The following is a 19,160-nucleotide window of genomic DNA, read 5'->3' as shown; positions in this document are numbered from 1 at the left end:
CGTATATGTATCCTGCATTATAAAATTTGTAAAGATTTTATGTATACACTCAGTATTTCACAGTCGACGAAATTGGGCAGCTCCTTCTGAGTCCCATACATTTCTCTCTATCAATGAATAATGCATCTACTTTAGACTGCAAATTACTTTCCAAATTAGATCTCGTACGTAAGAGTTGCTGATGTTGCGCCTCATACTGTTGCAGTTTCATATTCATATCATATACTATTTTATTAATATCTTCCACTTCTTTGATCACCCTGTAAAACGTGCAAATATTGTTGTCTGAATAGTGAATACGTAAATGATTCTAGCAAACCTGAGTTGGGCGTGATCCTTGCACAGTTCAGTTTCTGGACGATGCGTCCTGGCTTCCAGCCGCGTGTGCGCAACTTTCAATGCCGAACTTTTATCAGCGATAGTTTTTTGCATTAATACCATGCTTTTCTCGATGTCGAAAATCTCTTCTTGAATCTAAAATATTCACATACGTAACATTGAATTTAGCACATAAGATTTTAGACAAGAAAGATCTAAAGATTGTTATGAAGATTTTACGATCTTTTCAGATATCTTTAGACGCTTTCTGGATTTTCATACTGTTAATAATGTTAATAAAAATGTACATGCCTCTATTTGCGAGCTTCCATCTCAGCTTTTACTTTACGTAAATGAAAATGTTTCTTACCTTATATAAATGCGTTTGTAGTTTTTCCTTCGCTTCCAACATTTCGTTGATTCGTCTGTCCAGCGCTTTATTGGTTTCAGTCCAAGCTTCGCATATCTCGCCTACCGCGTTTATGGCACTGTCAACGTCATTCCGTAATTTGCGCGACTTTGCTCGCTCTGTCTGTGATTTCTTCACTATACTGTTTGCCGCTTCCGCCCAAGATTCAGTTCCGATAACACTGTAAACGCAATTGTTATAGCTTCAGTCATGTGTCAGTCAGTAGAGAAACGTTTAAGTATATGAAGTGTATGAAGAACGGAATAACGTATCTTATTTAGTAAAGTGAAATACAAATATCAATTTATTTGAAAAAAATTTTATTTTTTTTAGTTTCCGTTCTCTTAAATTAAATACTACAAGAGAGATATATCTATAAATAAAAAATTTAATTACCTAGGATTATATCTTTCTATGCCACCGTAATATTGCAGGCCTCGACTAAAATTGTTCATCTGGTGACACACGCTGTCGATTCCTAGCGCTGTTTCTTTGTTCTGCACATCAATCTGCAGCTGATGTTGGGCAGCTCTACCGTTTGTTAACTGAAAGGCATCATAGGGCGAGTTCTTCAAGATCGACACTGCAATCGACAAGCCTACAACGTACCTGATTGGCAAATTTATCCACGAACTGTTCCAATTTCTTCTCACAATTTCTCACCGTTTCGACCAGCAAAGCTCTCTCGACCTCATCGTGAACCAAATCAATACCTATTAATATTGACTGATTTAATTGAATCTCCCCTAAGTGATGCAGTTCTACAAGATTCTTCTATTCTTCTTTTTTATATTGATTGTTTATTTTCAATCTTGATACATCATTGTATCTCTTACGATCTATTGTCAGAAAACGAAGAACCTTTTCTCGACTCCCGATGATAAAGACATTCTTGCGCGATATGTAATTGTCCCTCGTGATTTTGAATTGCAACTTGCAAGCCGCGACGACACTCCTGCATTTTCCCGTTTTCTACGATTAATCTCTCCAATTCCGACGCCACTTCGTTCCGCCAGAAAGTGATGTCTGTGATTCTTTCTCCGAGCTTTCGGCCGCTCTCTATTTGTCCCTCCTGTACCTTTTCGTCGGCTTCTCTAAGGTAGATATTACAGCAACGATATATTTCGGGAAATACCCTCAAATCACATATATGTAATTTATTAAGGAATAATTTTCAAGTCCTACCGCACGGAACATGCAGTGCTGTTGCGCAATTTTTCGGAATAGCTCCTATTCGCATTCGCTTCATTGTAGAGCTTGATTTGGTCCTGTACCCAGTCACATGGTGTATACCGCGTATAAAGCGCGGCACGTGCCGCGTGCGAAGGATTGCGATCGAAACCGGTCACCAAGTTCGGGAACTTGAGCGGCTCCGTCGCCAATCCATGCGACGTGCGACAAGCATCCACCAGTAGATTCGTTACGGGTTGCGCAGGCCTAAATAAAGATGAATTCGAATAAAAGAAATATGTTTTAAAACAGTACGAGGAGTATATACAATAATTTCTTATTTATACATATAACATATATTTTATTATTTATTAAAATATATATTTGAAAAATATTTTCTTACAATTTATGAAGAGCATGTGTAATCTCTTGAAAATAATTTTTATCTTTTGTACACTAAAAATAGCGTGACACCTTTAAATTGCGGCTTGTGCTTTCGAACATTGGAAATATATTAGTCACTCACAAGGGAGCTACTTCTACGACCTCGTATCCCAAAGTAGGACGCCAAGGATGTGGTCTTGGGGTCTTATAGAATTCTCCGACTCTGGCTGGAACCGGAGGGCCGGCGACCTGCTCCATGCACGGCAAAACGCCGACTGTGCTCCATGGCTGCAGTTGCTAAATACAATAATAAATATACATGAATAATAACACAAACGAAAATAAATGTATATGGTATAAAGGGAAGGTCCTAAATACGTTTCTCAATCGTTTGTGCGTGCTATCAAATAAAATGCAAACAGTTTATCTTTTTTTAACTCTTCGTATACATCTGACCAATATAAGATTGACAGAATTGTTTAAACTGGAATATCATGCAAAATATTTAATAATAACAATATTTACGGAGTACATGACGGTCTTTTTCTCGGTTTTTACATTAGCCATCGCTTACGATAAATTTCGTAAATTTCTTTCCACGTCCAGAGCAAATATAATAATACAGGCGCAATTCAGCGCAATTTCGAAGGCGCGACTGTCCTGAAGTCTGAAGTAAGAATACTCTCCCTCACTCCCTCTCTCTCTCGACGTCTCTCGTTCGAGAAATAGATAAGATAATTCCATTAATCGCGATTTTTCTCACGAAACAGCAAAGACGATCCATACGTAAAGAAATTATACAATCGTGAAAAGGCGGGGCGCTTTTTCGAAATCCGGAAGTGCATCGGCCACGTGACGTGTCACAGGCGGTCTGCGGTCACGAGGTGGTAGTGGTCAGGTGCTTCGCGGAGTGCCTTCTGCTCTCAGTGTCTCAGTCACCGAGTCACCGTGTCTCACCGTTCAGCGCACAGTTCAGCGTGAGTTCGCGTTCGTTCGACCTGGCCTCAACTCCGACCTCCGGGATGACGGGAAAGCCGAGCGGCGGCCTGGTCCGCGCAGCGCCGTTCCTCGCGCTGTTCGCCGTCGTCGTCTGTCACTTGGACTCGGTCCGCGCCTGCACGCCCGCCGTGATCTGGTGTCCGCACGAGGACTACGAGAGTATCTTACAGAAGTATAGCTTGTGGGGGGCCTACCGAGTGGTGTTGTCGAACCCGCTGCACAAGCTGAATTCCGAATATTTCCTGGGTGGCCTGGTCGAGCTCAACGTCACCGAGCCGGCGATCATCGCCGAGGAGCTGTGCGTCGAGGATCTGCGGAACAGCAAGGTTAGTCGTCCCCTGCTGGTCTCCCTCCTGGTTATTCGTCTACCTCTGTAAAAAGGATGCTTTATTCGGAGCTTCGGGGGTAGGAACAGGGGAAAAGAGGGGGAAAGAACCCCGAGAAAAGGAGGATCTCGACAAGCAGATTGCACCTGGTTCACGTTATGATATTGTCACAAAGTTTAAATGTGTTACCTCATTTCTTACACTCCTTTCTGACTGGTTTCTGGATGTACAGTTCCAATTTGAAAGTAGAAGGTACACAAGAAGAAAGTGTACCTAAGACAAATAGATCTTGCGTGGAACATTTAATGTGCTAGGACCGTTTTAGCTTGTTCCATTATGATCTACAAATGTATTTTCCATCCTACAAGCGTATGTCCCTGTGTGCTGTATTAATTGCAATAATTATAATTAAGAACGTAGAACACAGTTATATCGATTACTTCTTTCCAGAGATTATAAGACGAAATTGTTATGAATATTACAACTATTGCAGGTGCTGTCGAACGCCGTCAACGGTTCAAAGATCATTTATTTCCCATGTGTCATCACGCCGGACGTAGTTTACCGGAAGATTTACCGGATTTACGAGATAAAAACGATAGAAGATATGAACGATGATCACGAGCTCAACATGGCCCTGAAGGACATCGATTCGAATTCGTGCATAGCGATTACGGGAAAGCAGTGCCGTTACAGCTACGCCGAACGGATAAAGAGAGAAGCGGTTGCGGACAATTCTACGGAGTTCAAGATAAAAACAGACAGAATTATTCTGTATTCCGCTAAGCCACTGTTGTTCAGGGTAAACAACATTGTTCAATCTAACGTTAATACTGCGCAAGAAATCTTCAAGCAAATTTCATAAAGCTTCGAGCCTTTTTCATGATACTTGTATATTAAGCGATAAATGGGGAAAAACTTGCGAAAAGCGCGAACATCTTCGATATCGATCAATTAGACAAATAGAAATTAAAGGTAATTGAAGGTACAATTAAAGTATCTTGTTGCAGGCATCTGACAAGTCGGAGCATGTGGAACTTGTTCAATCCAAAGTCTCCGGAGCATCAAGTCGGAGCACCAAGGATGAGAAAACTGTGATCTTGGCCATCAAGTTCGCCGGTGTCGAGAACATCGGCGATATGACACTTGAGTTCTTCTTCCAGATCAAAAGCGTCGGCTACTACACGCTGAACAGAGTGAATTACGAGACGAGCAACAATGGAGAACTGTTTACCAGGCGGGACATTTCCTTCCCGTTCAATTTCTCTTATCATTGCACGCCGAAAACTGTATTCTCCGGAAACGGCTCCGCGTACTTGAGCATCTCGGATATGCAAGTACAAGTCGATCCCAAGAACGTGACGTTCAGTGATGCGTACGACTGCGTCGGTTTTACCAGTATACCGATTTGGACGGGAATATTCGTTACGGCGATACTGGGCATGATTATGATATGGGCGCTGACTATGATCATGGATATCCGTACGATGGACAGATTCGACGATCCTAAGGGGAAAACTATTACGATCTCCAGCGCGGAATAGAATAATAATGGAAACTTATAATGCAATTATAGGTATTGAGTACTCGTGCGAAACTTTATCACAATTATCGTGTCGATTGTTCAAGATAACGATTATCGTCTTGAACATTTAATTCCCCGATTTGAGTGTCACACGTTTTCACAGAAACCGAGAGAGTATTTAGTAGTAATGATAATACTAGTCTCATTACGAAGAACTTTCGCTCGATGTATAAATATATCATTCCTTTGTATAATATTATCTTACTTTCGATATTTATATATTGTTCGCTATTGTACGTTTGCTGTTTGTATGATATAATGGTTATGAACTTCTTATGTTAGTCCTTATGCGTATGGAAAGTTCTAAAATCCTTCGAGTGAGTGAAAATAGCACAATATACATATATCATATTAAAGATATAAACGGAAAGTGTTCTTTGAAACAGGAATATCATAAGCAGTAGAAAAATAAATTAGCCATGTAAACTCACGGTGCAACCGAGACAGCTGCGTTATTGCCCGTTATAGCGCAATGTAATGTTTTATTATTTCAAAAAACGATAGTAAAAAAAGGCGGATTGTGAACCGAGAACCGTCACACGGTAGGCGAATAATTTCTACTGGATAAACGCCTTCTATATGCCTGTACAAGCTTCCTTGTTGATAAGAGTTTGTAAAAAATATGTAACATAAGCTATATAATATAAATGTTTAATATAATGTATAAGACATACAATATAAACGTCCTGTAAAATTGATTTGTTGCTTTCTTTATTCATGTCGCACACGCAGGAACATCAATACCGTGAATTATCATGAACACCATAGAATGTGGTGGTAAAAACACGGGATTTATAGGATCCAATATCAAAGGTCGAAACGGCGGCAAATCTCCGTTCGGTTGCAGCCTTAGCGCTTCAGCTTCGCCATTCAACTTTATCTCGCTGCAAAACGAATGTAACTCAAATTTGCCATTCAATCAGCTTAATATCCGTTATAAAGTTTCATTTGATCACTATTTTATACGTACCTCGATTGCAAATGATCGGCGGTCAGAGCGTAATAGAAAATCTTTACGGTTTTACTGGGTTGTATAAACAACTCTGGAATATCCACGTAGGCGGCGATCTTGGCTATATTCATTCCATAGAGCGTGACAGCCGGCACTCGGGCGATCAGCGCTTTCTTCGGCGTGCAATGCGCGTACAATCGTACGTAGCCGAAATTATTGGGCGTAACCAATCGCAGGACCCTCTCCGACACGAATTGCTTGTAAAAGACACTGACCCACCAGTCGGGGTTTGGCGTGAGATCCGGCGATACCATAGCGTAATCCCCGCCGAATAACGATTGTCTCGTGACGACGTTTAATCCCGCCCTAGCGCTGTACCCCAATTTGTCCAACCATAGAAATCCGGCTACGAATCTGTCGGACAATCCGGGCGCACCTCCGCCAAACGCAGTGCTGGTCTCCGCTATAAATTAGATCTTCTATTGAATGCAGCCTTTTGTGTTATGCAATAGTATATTCGCAATTGAAAAATCCATCCTAAAAAGATTGTGCGAGTGATGAATAATGTAAAAAAAAAAGATATATTTTAAAATCGGAAGATCTGCAGTTTTCAAGAGAAGTTATCACAAATTTAGAGACTTATATATGTATAATTTAATGCATGTAATTATAATAACATGATTTAGAGAAATAATTTCTCAAGAGTGAAACTGAAGGCAGAAAAGTGATACTTGCAAATGAATTCAATATCTTAACGTTAAGTCTCACGACGTAAGATACATACATAGCCACGTAGGAACGTCTTTTCCTGACTCGACAATGTATTGTCTCAGGGAATTAATTTCCGCTGGTAATGAGTTGAACGTGAGAGGATTCACGAAATCATTGACCTTAGCTTCTCGTCCATTCAGATAATACTGATGCCAAGTGACGTAATTCACGGTGTTCTTCTGGCTACTCAAAAACGTTTTGGCATAATACTCTCCCACGCCATCTCCGACGTGATTCACTTCTGGTCCAACGAGGATGCTGTCGACGTATCCTGCTACGTTTAGCAATTCCCTTAAATGATCGTAATTCTTCGCGAGTTCGGTCGCAGGGATTGTCACGTTGAACACGTGTTTAAAGGAATTTGGTTCTGAAAATGTCAAAATAAGTATCAGAGGTTATATGCGCGCGTACCATTCTGTATATCAATTATATGTGTGTACATACATATTTTGCAATAAATTAATATTTACACTGGTATTCTCATGTAATGAAAATTTTCTTCTTAACTTATTATTAATTTGACATTTATATATCAATCACATTTTACACACATATAATTGACTTTTCGCGTTTATAAAGTTGCCTACCGTTTCCCAATTGCCAATCTAGTAGCATTCCTTGATTCTTAGCAAACGCAATAATCTCCTGTGTGTTACTGTCATCCCAGGACCCATCTGGATTTCTGAGCAACACGTTCAGATCGAAGATCATTCGTAACTCGGACTTCACTGTAAAATCATAGATAGCGAGCAAATCCGCACCGGATATGGTAAAGTTGCTGATATCCTGACCATCTACGGGACTGAGGATCTTCTCAGAAGAGCTCTGTTCCATCTGAAATAGTCATGCGTGCATTAAAATAGCAAGATTGAAGCTTCAAGTAATTTTATAATTAAATGTCGTTCTATAATCTCAAAATAAGTAGAATAAGTGAATAAGTCTGTATCACAATTTGCAAGATCTTTTTGTGTTACTTATAAAGAATGTCATATTTAACAAACCGACCTGATCCTGAACAAATGTCAGACAATCCGCAGAGGTTCCACCCACTCGGACATAAGCCGGGCTTAAGTGACGGGCCAAATTGACAAATTTTTCCTGTCCGACGGGCAATTCATTCATTCTTCGAAGTAAAGATGTGTCGAGACCGAACGATAAGAATTTATCGGAGATGATGTGTAACAGAGGCTGCTGTCTGTCAAAATGGAACATATAGGAATGGATTGGAGGATGAATATTGGAGCTCCATAACGAAAAAATCAATAGCGTCGAGCATAGGCCCAATGCGGTGCAGCAGAGTATAGAGCGTACAGTTGGGCCTGCAATGGGAATAACATGTCAAAATTTATTAGCAATGAAAAAAGCATACTATGAGAAATAAAAAAAATAGTTACATGCAACATATGTATGGCTTTGAGATTATTTTAACATATTACAAAAAATTTTACAATTTTACACTTTTACTTTCACAACACAGCAAAGGAATTATGCAACAAAGCAGATTAAAAAAAAAATACATTAATAAAGCAAGAAATGTACATGAAATCAATAGATCTATAAATGTAATAAATATAACTTTATAAAAATAATAAAAGTAACAAATATATGACTCTAAATACAATAAATATAAATCTATAAATGCAATCGATATCTCTGCAAATGTGATAAGTAGAACTACAAAATATTATGATGCACATGTGTGTTCAAACACGACCACGTGACGCGGAGTTTCCCGGTAAGCATGGCGGCAGGATGGTGGGATGGTCTCATTAGCGGCTTGCCATCGGCGACGTAACGCAAAGAAAGACAAAGACAGGATGCAATACGTCAACACGTGATAATTGATATAGCGTTTCAGACGAGGTGATTCATTCGCGAGCAAGAAAAGCGAAAAGGCACGTAACGAGTCGTAACGTTCGTCTAACATCTTCACAGAGATGCGTCCCAAGTCCGAACTTACCACCACGTACGCGCGAGTCGCTCAGATCCTGATACCGGCTCTTGCCCCAGTCGTTGTTCGCGAAGTAGCTCATCGTCGTCGAGGAGATTCCCACAGCCTGGCCGGACCGACGAAATCGCGAATGTCAATCCGCACGCTCGCCGCTCTTTTTGCGCAATTGCGCATCCTCTGTGAACAATTGAATCCTCGAACCTCCACCAACCTCCGCTTGTTTCCGCCTCGTGCCGCGAGAGCGATCGAGGCGAGCGCGGGCGGAATGGCCGGGATGAAACCCATGCAAGCAGAGCAAAGAATCATAATGACTGCGTTTTGCCAAACCTCTGCTTAGCTAAGCGCAAAGTAGCAATTAAGTGTAATTGGTTGGATCCAATGATAAGAACCAATCACATTCAATTGCTACTTTGCGCTTAGCTAAGCAGAGGTTCGGCAAAACGCAAATATGAGATCAAAAGTGATGTCAAAATAGCGTTCAAGTGACTTTTATGTAATGAAAGTCATGATAACGTCATTAAAAGCTCTATGTTCTACCTGGAGTGAACAGACTGTTCTCCGCCTTATTTTCTCCGATGCAAATCAAGAAATAAATAGACGAATTGCAAAACAAAATAGATAATCGCGAATAACTAATTCGTAAAACGAACACTTGCCGTTCGAATAAAAGAAAGAATATGAAGAAACAGAAAGTTCGTATTTAAAAATTAATTTCATGAATTAATGGCACGGATTGAAAAGTTTCGATTATTTTGGCGAATAATTCGTATATTTTGAATAATTCGTTTATTCCGAATAATTCGGATAGTTTCTTCAAGACTAATCATATTATAATAGCGGTCTGAGATAAAATGTATACACGATTTACCTCTTCTATAAAGAAATTTTCTGATTATCCCAGTAACAAAATTACTGGGATATTGTTGATTTTACTTCTGTTTAGATTTTTTGCCACGTGATCTTTTTGCTTTCTTAACGTTCCGTGACTTGTTCGTTCGTTCACAATGATTTACATGCGCCAAGATCGCTTCACTTTTGAGACCTGAGCCAGAAGTGGATGCAGCCTGATGGTGTTCCGAAGAGACTACTGTGTTTAACGTACAAACCGTTTCCTCGATACTAGTAGACGATGCTTTTTCCGATTGTAATTTCTCTGTTTTAGGGTTCAACCAACGTCTTCGTGTTCTGCGAACTAGACACAGATAATTATACACATATATATATATATATATACACATTTAAAAAGAGTGTGTCCAGTAGTTTAACATTAAGTAATTGCGCGACGAATATGGAACGTACAATAAGGTGGAGAGGCGCGTTAAAGTTTACTTTTAGGCGAGGTCTCCGCGACCGAATCGGAGCTGGAATTCGAAGGACGGGGAATGCAGGAACGACTCCTGTTCGCGGCACGGTTCCTGTAGGAAACGCTATGCCGACGCTTCCTCTTCGCGGTTAATCTCTGCCGCGATGACTCCGAGCTGCTCAGCTCGTCCTCCGCCCAGAATTGCCGATCGGTATCGTCCGAGATCGGTGGAGCCGGAGCCGGTGGCTTTAAACATCACGAACAATCATTCTATGGCCCGCGCATAAAAAGGGTCGTGTACGCGCTATGTATTTGCTCTCTCTCGTTTTACGCTTCGCTCACAGCTTCCCCGTGGGTTTCCGAAGCGCGTCCTCCTCTCTTTTCTCCGACGTCGGAGGTACGATTTTCATAACCCTCTTCCTCGGAGCTGCACGTCATCTTCGCGTCCCCCCAAGCGCAATAGTAGCCCATCCTCCTATTTCGCATAGAAATCGCGCACCGCTGCAATTGTCACGTGCAAAATTTATCACATTTTACAAAATTATTGTTTCGACATACTGGCGAATTTTTACGGATAATCAATCGAGCAATTATAAGAGTTGTACGAGATGTGTAGTGTTTTTTTCTTGCAGGTACCGCAGATCGGATTTATCGCGATGCGAGATAATTCTTTTATGGTCCTGGTTTCGAGAAAACCGTTAATCCTTTGTTGAATTTTTGTTTATTATACACGTTTGCAGAAAACAAAACTGTACAATCGACACCTTTGAAACAGATTTACTCTTACCTCTATCTTTTTTTTTATCAATATAATTTCTTATTATATTTAAAGATAAAGAGAGTCAAAAACAGAAAAATTGAACTGAAAGAAGTGTCGCTTTGTAATGCTTAAATTTTACAGCTCACTATTTACAACTATCTCAGTTGTCACACACATAGTTGTATCGTAACTGACCTTACAAAATACGAGGGAGATCAATTAATTTTATACAATGATTATATCACAAATAAACTTTTCTCGTAAGCTTTGGGTACCGCTTAATCAATGTCTGAAAAATATCTCTGCCACATTTCACTCTTTCGCTCTCAATTGCTTTCACGCACGAGCGTATCTTTACAACTGTACAACTTGTTAACATGATCTAATCGTTCTCGGATTTTCTGCGTTTTTTCGAACGTGGACTGTCGGTATCGTGGGGACTCGGAGTGATGTGACTTCGTTTCCGTTTAAGGCTGCTCTCGATTGCCTCGCTGCTACTGCTTGCAGCAGTCCTGGTCTCTCTCCGAAACGTTCCTTCTCCCGTTGCTTGCACCAATATCTGACAAATAAATCACACGTTAGTGACGCTCGAAAATTTGAAATACATTCAAAAAAATACAATAAAATGCACACTGAAAGAGAATATGATACAAAAAATATTCTAGCCCGGCTTTAACGATTTTTTCACGAGTACTGTATTGCTTTCCTCTAATCAGTTTCCTAACGCATTTTTAAACAAGTATGTCACAGCAGCCGTTAGCAAAAAGTATAAATTACAGTTATGACTAATAAACAAAATATTTTCCTTACCTGCATATGTTGCAAGCACTCCTCTTGCATCGAGACTGCCATTTTATAGATAAACGTATCGTGTTTGTTGTACATAATCGCGTTCTGAAACATAACCATGACGTCCCTCTGAAAGTGCATGGTCGACCTAATCGTGCCGTTGTCGATGTTCTTTTTGATGGTCGACAGATCCATCGGTCGAAAGATCACCGAGTGATATCCAGGCGCCTGGTCCTCCGTGATCGGCCTGAGAAACACCGACGCGTACTTGTGCGTGGCCAGACGATTGTAGACGAGCATGACCGCTTTCTTCCAAGCACGGTAATCCGCGCCTTCTCCGGTGCTTTCGTTTTCCGGCTCGCTGTCTACGGCGACGTTCTGCTTCTTGGAATACGTCTTCATCGCCCGGCCGCTGTTCAGTTTGCTCAACGGGGACTCTTCTTCGTCCAATTCAGGCTCCTCCACGACCGTGGATTCCATCTCCTTCTTTATGTTCTGCTCGCCCTCCGCGTTCTTCTTGACATCCGTTTTCTCCCCTTTCTCCTCCTTCACCTCCACAGTCTCCTTCTTGTCTTCCTCTGATAGACCGTGAAGCGGGCTCTTCCTGTGGAACGAACCAATAACTTCCGGTGCCGTTTCGGTCTTTGGTTCTTCGGACTTGACTTCCGCACTCTCGGTTTTCTTGATACTCATTTCCGCGACGGTTGTCGTCGCCTCGACTGGCTCAGTCTTGACACTTTTCGCCTCCTCTACGGTTACCACATGCTTAGTATCCTCGTTTCTATCGACCGATTCACTGCCGACCTTCTCCTCTTTGACCTCTGCATCCTGCAAGATGGAACTCGTAGTATCTTCCGAAGAGTCCTTGACCTCCTCCTTCTTAAACTCGTCAGTGTATATCTCCAATGTTTCCTCGTTCGCTCCTTCTGCCTGTGACTTTACCGAGGGCTCCTCTTTTATCTCCATGACAATCTTCTCTTTCACCAGGACCAATTCCTCCTTGAACGATTCCAAGGACTCAGTGCTTTCAGCCGTGTTCTCGATAACCTGCTCTTCCGCCACTGCTTTCTTCTTACTCCCCATACTTTGGCTGCTCTCCTCGTCCTCCAGGATCAAGCTGATATCCTGTGACTTTTCCGTGTCTTCAGTACCACTGGGTAGGTCGTTCGTCACCTCCGAAGAGACGCTGACAATCTCCGCGGACGGCACGTCCTGCTGATCCCCTGTAATTTTCGCCAGATATATTTCTAATTGATCTAATCCCGCATTAGTTTTACCTTCAGTGTCTTCTAGAGGCTCCTTCTGCTCTTTAACGCTACCGGGCGACTCTTTACCATCAGGCGCAGTCACTTCCGTTTCTTCTTCTTCCTCTTCATCTTCCTCTTCTACCTCCTCGTCCATGGTCTCGTCTATCGTTTCCTTCGTTTCGTCCGGAAGTTTAGAATTATTCTCCTCAGGCTCTACGTTCGACGAGGTGTCCACGGATTTCGTTTCAACGTCCTGTTGTTTCTCCTCCGTTGGAGCATCCTTACTTGTCTCTTCGTCATTGATTTTTACCTCCGAAACGAGTTTTTCTGTCAAAGTCGTCCTCTTATCACAAGTACTCGTCTCGGACTTCGTCTCTGATGTGTTTGATACCGTCTCCGTGATCTCCGCAACGATAATTTTTGGTTCCTGCGGATCTATGGCGACGGTCCCAATAATCTCGGCGATATTCGAGGTACTGGAATCGATCTCCTCAATCGCCATCTCGCTCTGTGGCGAATCGGATAACGACACGGGTTCGTCCACATCCCTCGGCTGCGGCCTTGGTTCCGTTGCCGCTGTCGGCATTTCCGTCGCTTGTTGGGGTACACTCGTAAGACCGCCGATGACTGTCGTTGTCGTCGTCGTCGTCGTTGTCGAGCCACTTGTGTCCAACGTCTGCGGGCTACCGGTTATCTCCTCCTTGATCAACTCTTCGATGTCGTCGATGATGTCGTTTATCTCGTCCTTATCTATCACGTCCGCCATTATGTCTTTCCGCATCACGTCTATGTGGTCAATTATCTGCACCATGTTCTCCGACACGGGTATATTTGCCGAAACGGCAGTCGCCGGAGCTGTCGCCGATATCGTCGTCGCCACTTGCTGAACAGCCACTTGCTGAACCTGGTCCTGCGATTGCACGGCTTGCTGGAAATTGCGCACCTCAGGGGTAGTGGCGGCCACGGTTGCGGTTGTCTGTTGTTGCTGCGCGTGGGACACGATCGCGTTGGACGATGTCGTTTGCAAATTCGGTAGAGGTCCTCTTTGCGTGCTCGCCGGCATTTCCAGCAGCATGGAAAGCGTGGGAGCGCCGACGGATGGCCGTTCCGGTGTCGCGTTCGCGCTGGCTATCGCCGTCGACACCAACTGCTGCAATTGCGGCGACACGTTCTGCGCCAGTTGCGCGTTTAACATCTTAGGGCTGGACCCAAGTAGGCTGGTGATGGTTGGCGAGCTCACTTGAACGGGAGTGGACGGAAAGGACTGCACGGTCTGAGTGGTCGGACTGGGAGATTTCAGGAGACTCGTCAGCAACGGAGACCTGCCGCCCCTGTTACTTTTCTTCTCCTCGTCATTCTCCGCCGGCGATTCCGTCGCCCCAGATTCCTGCACCACCTCCGTCACACCTTCCGTGTGTTTGCGATTCACGATCGAAGTCGAGACGGACGGCGAGCTCATCTCTTGCTTCTGTTGCTGTTGACGTTTTGCCAGCCACGCTATGTGGGTTCGTGCCTTCTGCTCCGACTCACGTTCCTCCTGTTGTATATCGAGCCACATCTTCTCCAGCTTCTCGTCGCTTATCGCGCCGGACTTGAGGTGGTTTATATCCGCCTTGAGTCGCAAATACTCTTCTTTCTGACGGGTCAGATTTTGGCTCAGCTCGCCTATTCTCTCCTGCGTCAATTTTCTGACTATGGACTCGCTGGTGGTCTCCCCGCTCTCCCGCTTCTTCCTCTTCGGCGTGTCGGCATTCTCCAGTAGACAAGCGTATTGCATGGCGCATGACTTTTGAGAGAACCAGTCTGCAGGCCTTACCGGTTCCTTTTCAACAAATGGCTTCAACGACCTGGACACACTCATCCAATTCTGATCTCCAGACTTCAGCACGCTTGACGCGAGACACAATTGTTCTCGGGTTGACCATGTGTCGCAGGTTGAGTTCGTACGTTTGACTTTCATTCCTGAAATTTATTTTCTTAATTAGATTACTATGTAACTATTGTAACTACTACGTAACTACCTTTCATATGGCAGGAAATACCACATAAAAATGTTATAAAATTGATTAAATAAACTTAATTTTAATCATCAACTTCGTAAAAGTTTTGTCATAAGACAAAAATTACTAGTATTGATATATTAAATCTATTTTAGTTACATTTTCTTTCCTTCTTTTACTTCACTATTTTCTTTCCTTTCCTCTTAAAATTAACTTTTAAATATACATGTTAATTAAACATTAAAAGAGCAGAGTATAAGATTTTTTATTTACGTTAATATTCTTTGTTTGTCCGGTTTATAGGTTAGAAAAACCTTATTAACTCGTGCCAAGTGTCTGTCAAAGTATCCTGTTCCTTTTAAAAGCTAAAAATAACGTATTATCCGTGAGTGACAAATATATAATAAAATTACGTAAAAGTTGGTTTAAAACCAAAATATTGATTGGAATACTCAATACACAATTGTCTTAACCTATAAGTCAAGCTTTTTTCGTCAAAAACGCGTCGAAAAATTTCGAAAGCCGAACTTACTGTCTTGCATGGATGTCATTATGCCTTTTTCCGAGAGATTCCAGATTCACTGTAATTCACGAGGTACGTGCGACGCAGCTTCAATTTACGATTAATCCGTCGCCGCACTTTGCCACGCGATTGTTCAAAAAATAATCGAAAACAAGTTTAGTTCCACTTCCACAATCCACTGCCACTGCCTGCAACAGACCCGCCGTCGCGGAACGCGGAACGGACGGACAGCTGATCGCGATATTCGTGATTCGAACTCGCGCGACGGAACGCCGGAACGTCGTGACGGCGTGACGGGAGAACAGCGTAATGGCGGAACGAGCGAGGGCTACCGAAGTATGCGTCGACCCAGGTTGCGCCTCATCGCCGTGAGTTGAGACGACCGCGACGCGTAAAAACGAGCGAGCGAGTCACGCGCCACGCGTGAGGATCCGTCACCGAGGACGCTGATCGTTTGTGATATTCGCCGAGTCCCCCGCCGCGGCACGATGATGAATAATCGCAGGCGGAGCAACAACTTCACGTACGTCAGCTCGTGCGTGAAGTACATGATCTTCATGCTGAATTTCGTCTTTTGGGTAAGCGAAACTCCGTCCGTGGACTCGTCTTTCCGCATTCCTCGCGTCGCGCTTGATCCACACCGCGTACTCTCGAATTCGCAATTTCCTCGCAGACGTATATAGAGATGACACATTTGTGTCACTTTCGAATCTCCAATTGTTTGCTTAGCTGAAATCTCCATGCGTCTTTACGTGGATTAGATAAAATGGAACGAGAGTTAAAGATAATCAATAAGTTAGTTTTCCATTGCTAAACGAGCTACATTAGTTCAAGAATTGTACATACCCTAAAATGTGAGAATCTGATGTCGGTTTCTCATACTTCAATGTATATGTACACCTCTCGAACTAGTCCAGCAAGTGCGGCAACAGAAAACAAACCTGATGTAAAAACGGCGATGATTGTATTCAAATGGTTTTTCTTTATGCCCAGCTGTTTGGCGGACTGCTAATCGGCGTAGGTCTCTATGCGTTCGTGGACAAATGGCAGGCAACTGGATCTGTCAGGGTGGAGAACGTCTACGACGTGGTCCTGAATATCTCCCTGGTGATGCTGATAGCCGGCGGAGTAGTCTTCGTCGTTAGTTTTGCGGGATGCGTCGGAGCCCTTCGCGAAAACACATGCCTTCTTAAATTCGTTAGTATTCTGTATACAAGAATGTTCCTTCAAGCCGCGCGAAACACACGCGATTGACCAACCGAATAATTTTTTTTTCCAGTACTCGCTGTGTCTTCTGGTATTCTTCCTTTTGGAGATGGGTGTGGCGATCGTCGGTTTTGTGTTCCCGCACACGTTGCAATCCCTCTTGGAAGAGTCCTTCACGGACAAAATAATTCAGACGTACAGAGAAGATCCGGATTTGCAGAATTTCATCGATTTTGGCCAGCAAGAAGTAAAGACCACCGATGAAATTATTAACAATGATGAAAAATACATTTCTCATGCTTGTACAAGTTATCCAATGTCGTATACTCAGTAAAATATTCGTAAAATTTTACGTTGCAGTTCAAGTGTTGTGGCCTGAGTCAAGAGGGATACCTAGATTGGGGGAAGAATGAATATTTCAATTGCACTAGCCCCAGTGTGGAACGTTGCGGTGTACCGTTTTCTTGTTGCATAAACGCTACTGATATATCCGTACGTACATTGTCACATTTATGTATGGAAAACCAAATATTAAAAGCTATTTGACACTGTACAAATAAAATAATTTCAACTTTCACAGAGCGGACTTGTAAATATAATGTGTGGCTACAAAGTCCAGATGTTACCAGTGTCGGAAGCAAGCAAGAAGGTGTGGACCAGCGGATGCATCGAGATCGTGCGTAGCTGGGCGGAACGTAATCTCTACACGATAGCTGGTATCGCTCTGGGCATCGCGCTCAGCCAGCTCTTTGTGATCTACCTCGCGAAAACGCTGGAGGGCCAGATCGAGCTGCAGAAGTCCCGCTGGCATTCCTGAGCTTGACTTCAGGCCACCTACCGTTATCAGATACATTCTGCAGCCAATAGGCAGGTGGCCAGCGGCGGCCGATCGCGCGGATCGCAGGACACAGAGACAAATATAAACGCGCGAATGGCACTCCTCGTTCTCTTTGCGATCTCTTTATATATACTGTGCATTTTGTCCCTCATCAAGCTCGTCCTTTATTTCAAGAATTACTTTCACCTGTACGTGAGTAAAGGATAATACGTCGCCGGCAGTCGACGAGCTGTCTTCGTACGCTAGAGGATACGTTCGCGATCGAAGGCATCGATAAAGATCTTGCATAAAGATTATATTACATACGTGGGTGCAGAAATGGTGTCCCGTGTGCGTTCACAATCAGCGGTAAAAGCTCTTTTTAATACTCAGGAAAGCATACCTTCTTGCTTACATAGTTAATTGCATGATTGAAATGCTTCGCGTTTGCATCGGCGAGTCACGTGTCATGCGATCATGCTCTTGTGAATGTTGCACGGGACACGATTAATGCATTCGGTTCCTGTACATGCGACTGGTAACTCGAAATGACAATTAAAGACAAAAGTGAGAGACATTTACCATGATAAATTCTGTAATAAGCATGTTACATTGCGCTACATCATAGCATTATAGAAAAATCGCTGAATTTGATGATTACATATAACATCTGTTTCTCGAGCGTTATTATTCTTCTATCGAGCCAATTTGTAATCTTTCAAATTTTTTTCATTTTCATCGCGATTTCAATATATGTACTTCATGCAATGTACTTTACGCAAAAGTAACTTGCTTAAATTAAAACATTCAGATCTGATGTCATCTTTCTAACGCGTAGTTTTACTGCAATGTATGAATTCTATAATTTGCAGCACAATGACACAAAGTTGTTTTAATGGTTAATATTAATGTACTATTAATAATATTAATAAGTGACATAGGAGCTTGTTTCATAAGACTTCAGATAACGATAACGTCGTGTGCACATTTTCGCATATGTTACTTCCATTGAGATATGTAAGTTAGAACATAATGAATTTGAGATTAGAGTATCATCTGTGTAATTGAATCTTCAGAAATCAATTTGCTCCATTAGCTAGGTGTAAAATCGTCGGATTATTTTGATTTCTTTTCCTACATTTAAATATTTTTAAGCATTAAACGCGTTCGATCATAGAGCAACATATATATAAGCAATTTTTGCTTATATACTTTTTCTTTTACAATTGATAATTACGAATGTATTGTTCTCCTATAAATAAGTGGATGTACGTGCACTGTTGAACTTACGATATTGATAATTATTAATGGTGATTCTCATTCACTCGTAGTGTATGCGATGCCATATCTGTATTATGAAATCATGAGCGCACATTTATTTGAATACAATATTATTAATTTATATTTCTCTGTTGCTATATTAGCATAACTCGTGTATATGAGACAAGAAACGTCCAGTGCCAAAGTCAGAATATCTCTTTTTTTTACAACAAATCTGACAATAATCTGGTATAAATGATTTGTTTAATGCATTTAGATGTCTCTTTGTCAAGAATAAATGTAAAACTGATATAAAACCTTCTAGTTTGTAATAAACAAGTATTATTCTAACAAAGCTGTGTTCTTTCGCCATTACCGATAAGTCAAATT

General features: G+C 42.2%; 5 protein-coding genes across 7 annotated transcripts; 2 read left to right on the top strand and 3 right to left on the bottom strand.

Annotated features, from left to right (window-relative positions):
* Positions 1 to 22: 22 nt before the first annotated feature.
* Positions 23 to 2,870, bottom strand: LOC112461383 (tektin-3-like). The gene is made up of 9 exons (XM_025026609.1): positions 2,856 to 2,870; positions 2,424 to 2,578; positions 1,913 to 2,164; positions 1,589 to 1,821; positions 1,337 to 1,440; positions 1,124 to 1,272; positions 689 to 908; positions 320 to 474; positions 23 to 260 (listed from the first exon to the last, which is right to left on the bottom strand). Exons 2-9 carry the CDS (start codon positions 2,537 to 2,539, stop codon positions 50 to 52), a joined length of 1,440 nt encoding a protein of 479 aa, XP_024882377.1. The 5' UTR covers positions 2,540 to 2,578; positions 2,856 to 2,870; the 3' UTR covers positions 23 to 49.
* Positions 2,871 to 3,139: 269 nt separating this feature from the next.
* On the top strand, positions 3,140 to 5,889 carry LOC112461381. The gene is made up of 3 exons (XM_025026607.1): positions 3,140 to 3,606; positions 4,100 to 4,408; positions 4,617 to 5,889. Exons 1-3 carry the CDS (start codon positions 3,304 to 3,306, stop codon positions 5,148 to 5,150), a joined length of 1,146 nt encoding a protein of 381 aa, XP_024882375.1. The 5' UTR covers positions 3,140 to 3,303; the 3' UTR covers positions 5,151 to 5,889.
* LOC112461380 (heparanase-like) lies at positions 5,881 to 9,147 on the bottom strand. The gene is made up of 6 exons (XM_025026605.1): positions 8,875 to 9,147; positions 7,920 to 8,233; positions 7,502 to 7,748; positions 6,928 to 7,281; positions 6,162 to 6,606; positions 5,881 to 6,075 (listed from the first exon to the last, which is right to left on the bottom strand). Exons 1-6 carry the CDS (start codon positions 8,945 to 8,947, stop codon positions 5,907 to 5,909), a joined length of 1,602 nt encoding a protein of 533 aa, XP_024882373.1. The 5' UTR covers positions 8,948 to 9,147; the 3' UTR covers positions 5,881 to 5,906.
* A 1,725-nt stretch (positions 9,148 to 10,872) lies between these two features.
* On the bottom strand, positions 10,873 to 15,695 carry LOC112461377 (bromodomain-containing protein 8-like). 3 transcript variants are annotated; one of them, XM_025026602.1, is made up of 4 exons: positions 15,497 to 15,695; positions 15,238 to 15,329; positions 11,739 to 14,926; positions 11,311 to 11,487 (listed from the first exon to the last, which is right to left on the bottom strand). In XM_025026602.1, the coding sequence occupies exons 3-4, from the start codon at positions 14,922 to 14,924 to the stop codon at positions 11,311 to 11,313; spliced, it is 3,363 nt and encodes a 1,120-aa protein (XP_024882370.1). In that variant the 5' UTR covers positions 14,925 to 14,926; positions 15,238 to 15,329; positions 15,497 to 15,695. The 3 variants fall into 3 exon arrangements, with proteins under 3 accessions (XP_024882369.1, XP_024882370.1, XP_024882371.1); XM_025026603.1 differs by lacking the exon at positions 15,238 to 15,329 and having other exon boundaries at positions 11,739 to 12,940; positions 12,995 to 14,926; positions 15,497 to 15,693; XM_025026601.1 differs by lacking the exon at positions 15,238 to 15,329 and having other exon boundaries at positions 10,873 to 11,487; positions 15,497 to 15,515.
* A 78-nt stretch (positions 15,696 to 15,773) lies between these two features.
* Positions 15,774 to 19,121, top strand: LOC112461379 (tetraspanin-33-like). The gene is made up of 5 exons (XM_025026604.1): positions 15,774 to 16,065; positions 16,481 to 16,684; positions 16,767 to 16,940; positions 17,054 to 17,185; positions 17,274 to 19,121. Exons 1-5 carry the CDS (start codon positions 15,976 to 15,978, stop codon positions 17,508 to 17,510), a joined length of 837 nt encoding a protein of 278 aa, XP_024882372.1. The 5' UTR covers positions 15,774 to 15,975; the 3' UTR covers positions 17,511 to 19,121.
* Positions 19,122 to 19,160: the final 39 nt, after the last annotated feature.

Source organism: Temnothorax curvispinosus, unplaced genomic scaffold, assembly GCF_003070985.1.
Source record: "Temnothorax curvispinosus isolate PA1 unplaced genomic scaffold, ASM307098v1 QBEX01011329.1, whole genome shotgun sequence".
NCBI classification, from domain to species: domain Eukaryota; kingdom Metazoa; phylum Arthropoda; class Insecta; order Hymenoptera; family Formicidae; genus Temnothorax; species Temnothorax curvispinosus.
This window is presented reverse-complemented; position numbering and strand designations above follow the sequence as displayed.

Excerpts from the sequence above, each read along its gene's own strand:
- LOC112461383 (XM_025026609.1), bottom strand. The coding sequence starts at position 2,539 with ATGGAGCAGGTCGCCGGCCCTCCGGTTCCAGCCAGAGTCGGAGAATTC. Across the intron at positions 2,165-2,423 it reads GTCGTAGAAGTAGCTCCCTT|GCCTGCGCAACCCGTAACGA; the intron begins GTGAGTGACTAA and ends ATCTTTATTTAG. Across the intron at positions 1,441-1,588 it reads TCATCGGGAGTCGAGAAAAG|GTATTGATTTGGTTCACGAT; the intron begins GTTCTTCGTTTT and ends CAATATTAATAG.
- LOC112461381 (XM_025026607.1), top strand. The coding sequence starts at position 3,304 with ATGACGGGAAAGCCGAGCGGCGGCCTGGTCCGCGCAGCGCCGTTCCTC. Across the intron at positions 3,607-4,099 it reads AGGATCTGCGGAACAGCAAG|GTGCTGTCGAACGCCGTCAA; the intron begins GTTAGTCGTCCC and ends CAACTATTGCAG. Across the intron at positions 4,409-4,616 it reads CTAAGCCACTGTTGTTCAGG|GCATCTGACAAGTCGGAGCA; the intron begins GTAAACAACATT and ends ATCTTGTTGCAG.
- LOC112461380 (XM_025026605.1), bottom strand. The coding sequence starts at position 8,947 with ATGAGCTACTTCGCGAACAACGACTGGGGCAAGAGCCGGTATCAGGAT. Across the intron at positions 6,607-6,927 it reads AGACGTTCCTACGTGGCTAT|CGGAGACCAGCACTGCGTTT; the intron begins GTATGTATCTTA and ends TCTAATTTATAG. Across the intron at positions 6,076-6,161 it reads GCCGATCATTTGCAATCGAG|CGAGATAAAGTTGAATGGCG; the intron begins GTACGTATAAAA and ends TTCGTTTTGCAG.
- LOC112461377 (XM_025026601.1), bottom strand. Across the intron at positions 11,488-11,738 it reads AGTGCTTGCAACATATGCAG|ATATTGGTGCAAGCAACGGG; the intron begins GTAAGGAAAATA and ends TTTATTTGTCAG.
- LOC112461379 (XM_025026604.1), top strand. The coding sequence starts at position 15,976 with ATGATGAATAATCGCAGGCGGAGCAACAACTTCACGTACGTCAGCTCG. Across the intron at positions 16,066-16,480 it reads TGCTGAATTTCGTCTTTTGG|CTGTTTGGCGGACTGCTAAT; the intron begins GTAAGCGAAACT and ends CTTTATGCCCAG. Across the intron at positions 17,186-17,273 it reads TAAACGCTACTGATATATCC|AGCGGACTTGTAAATATAAT; the intron begins GTACGTACATTG and ends CAACTTTCACAG.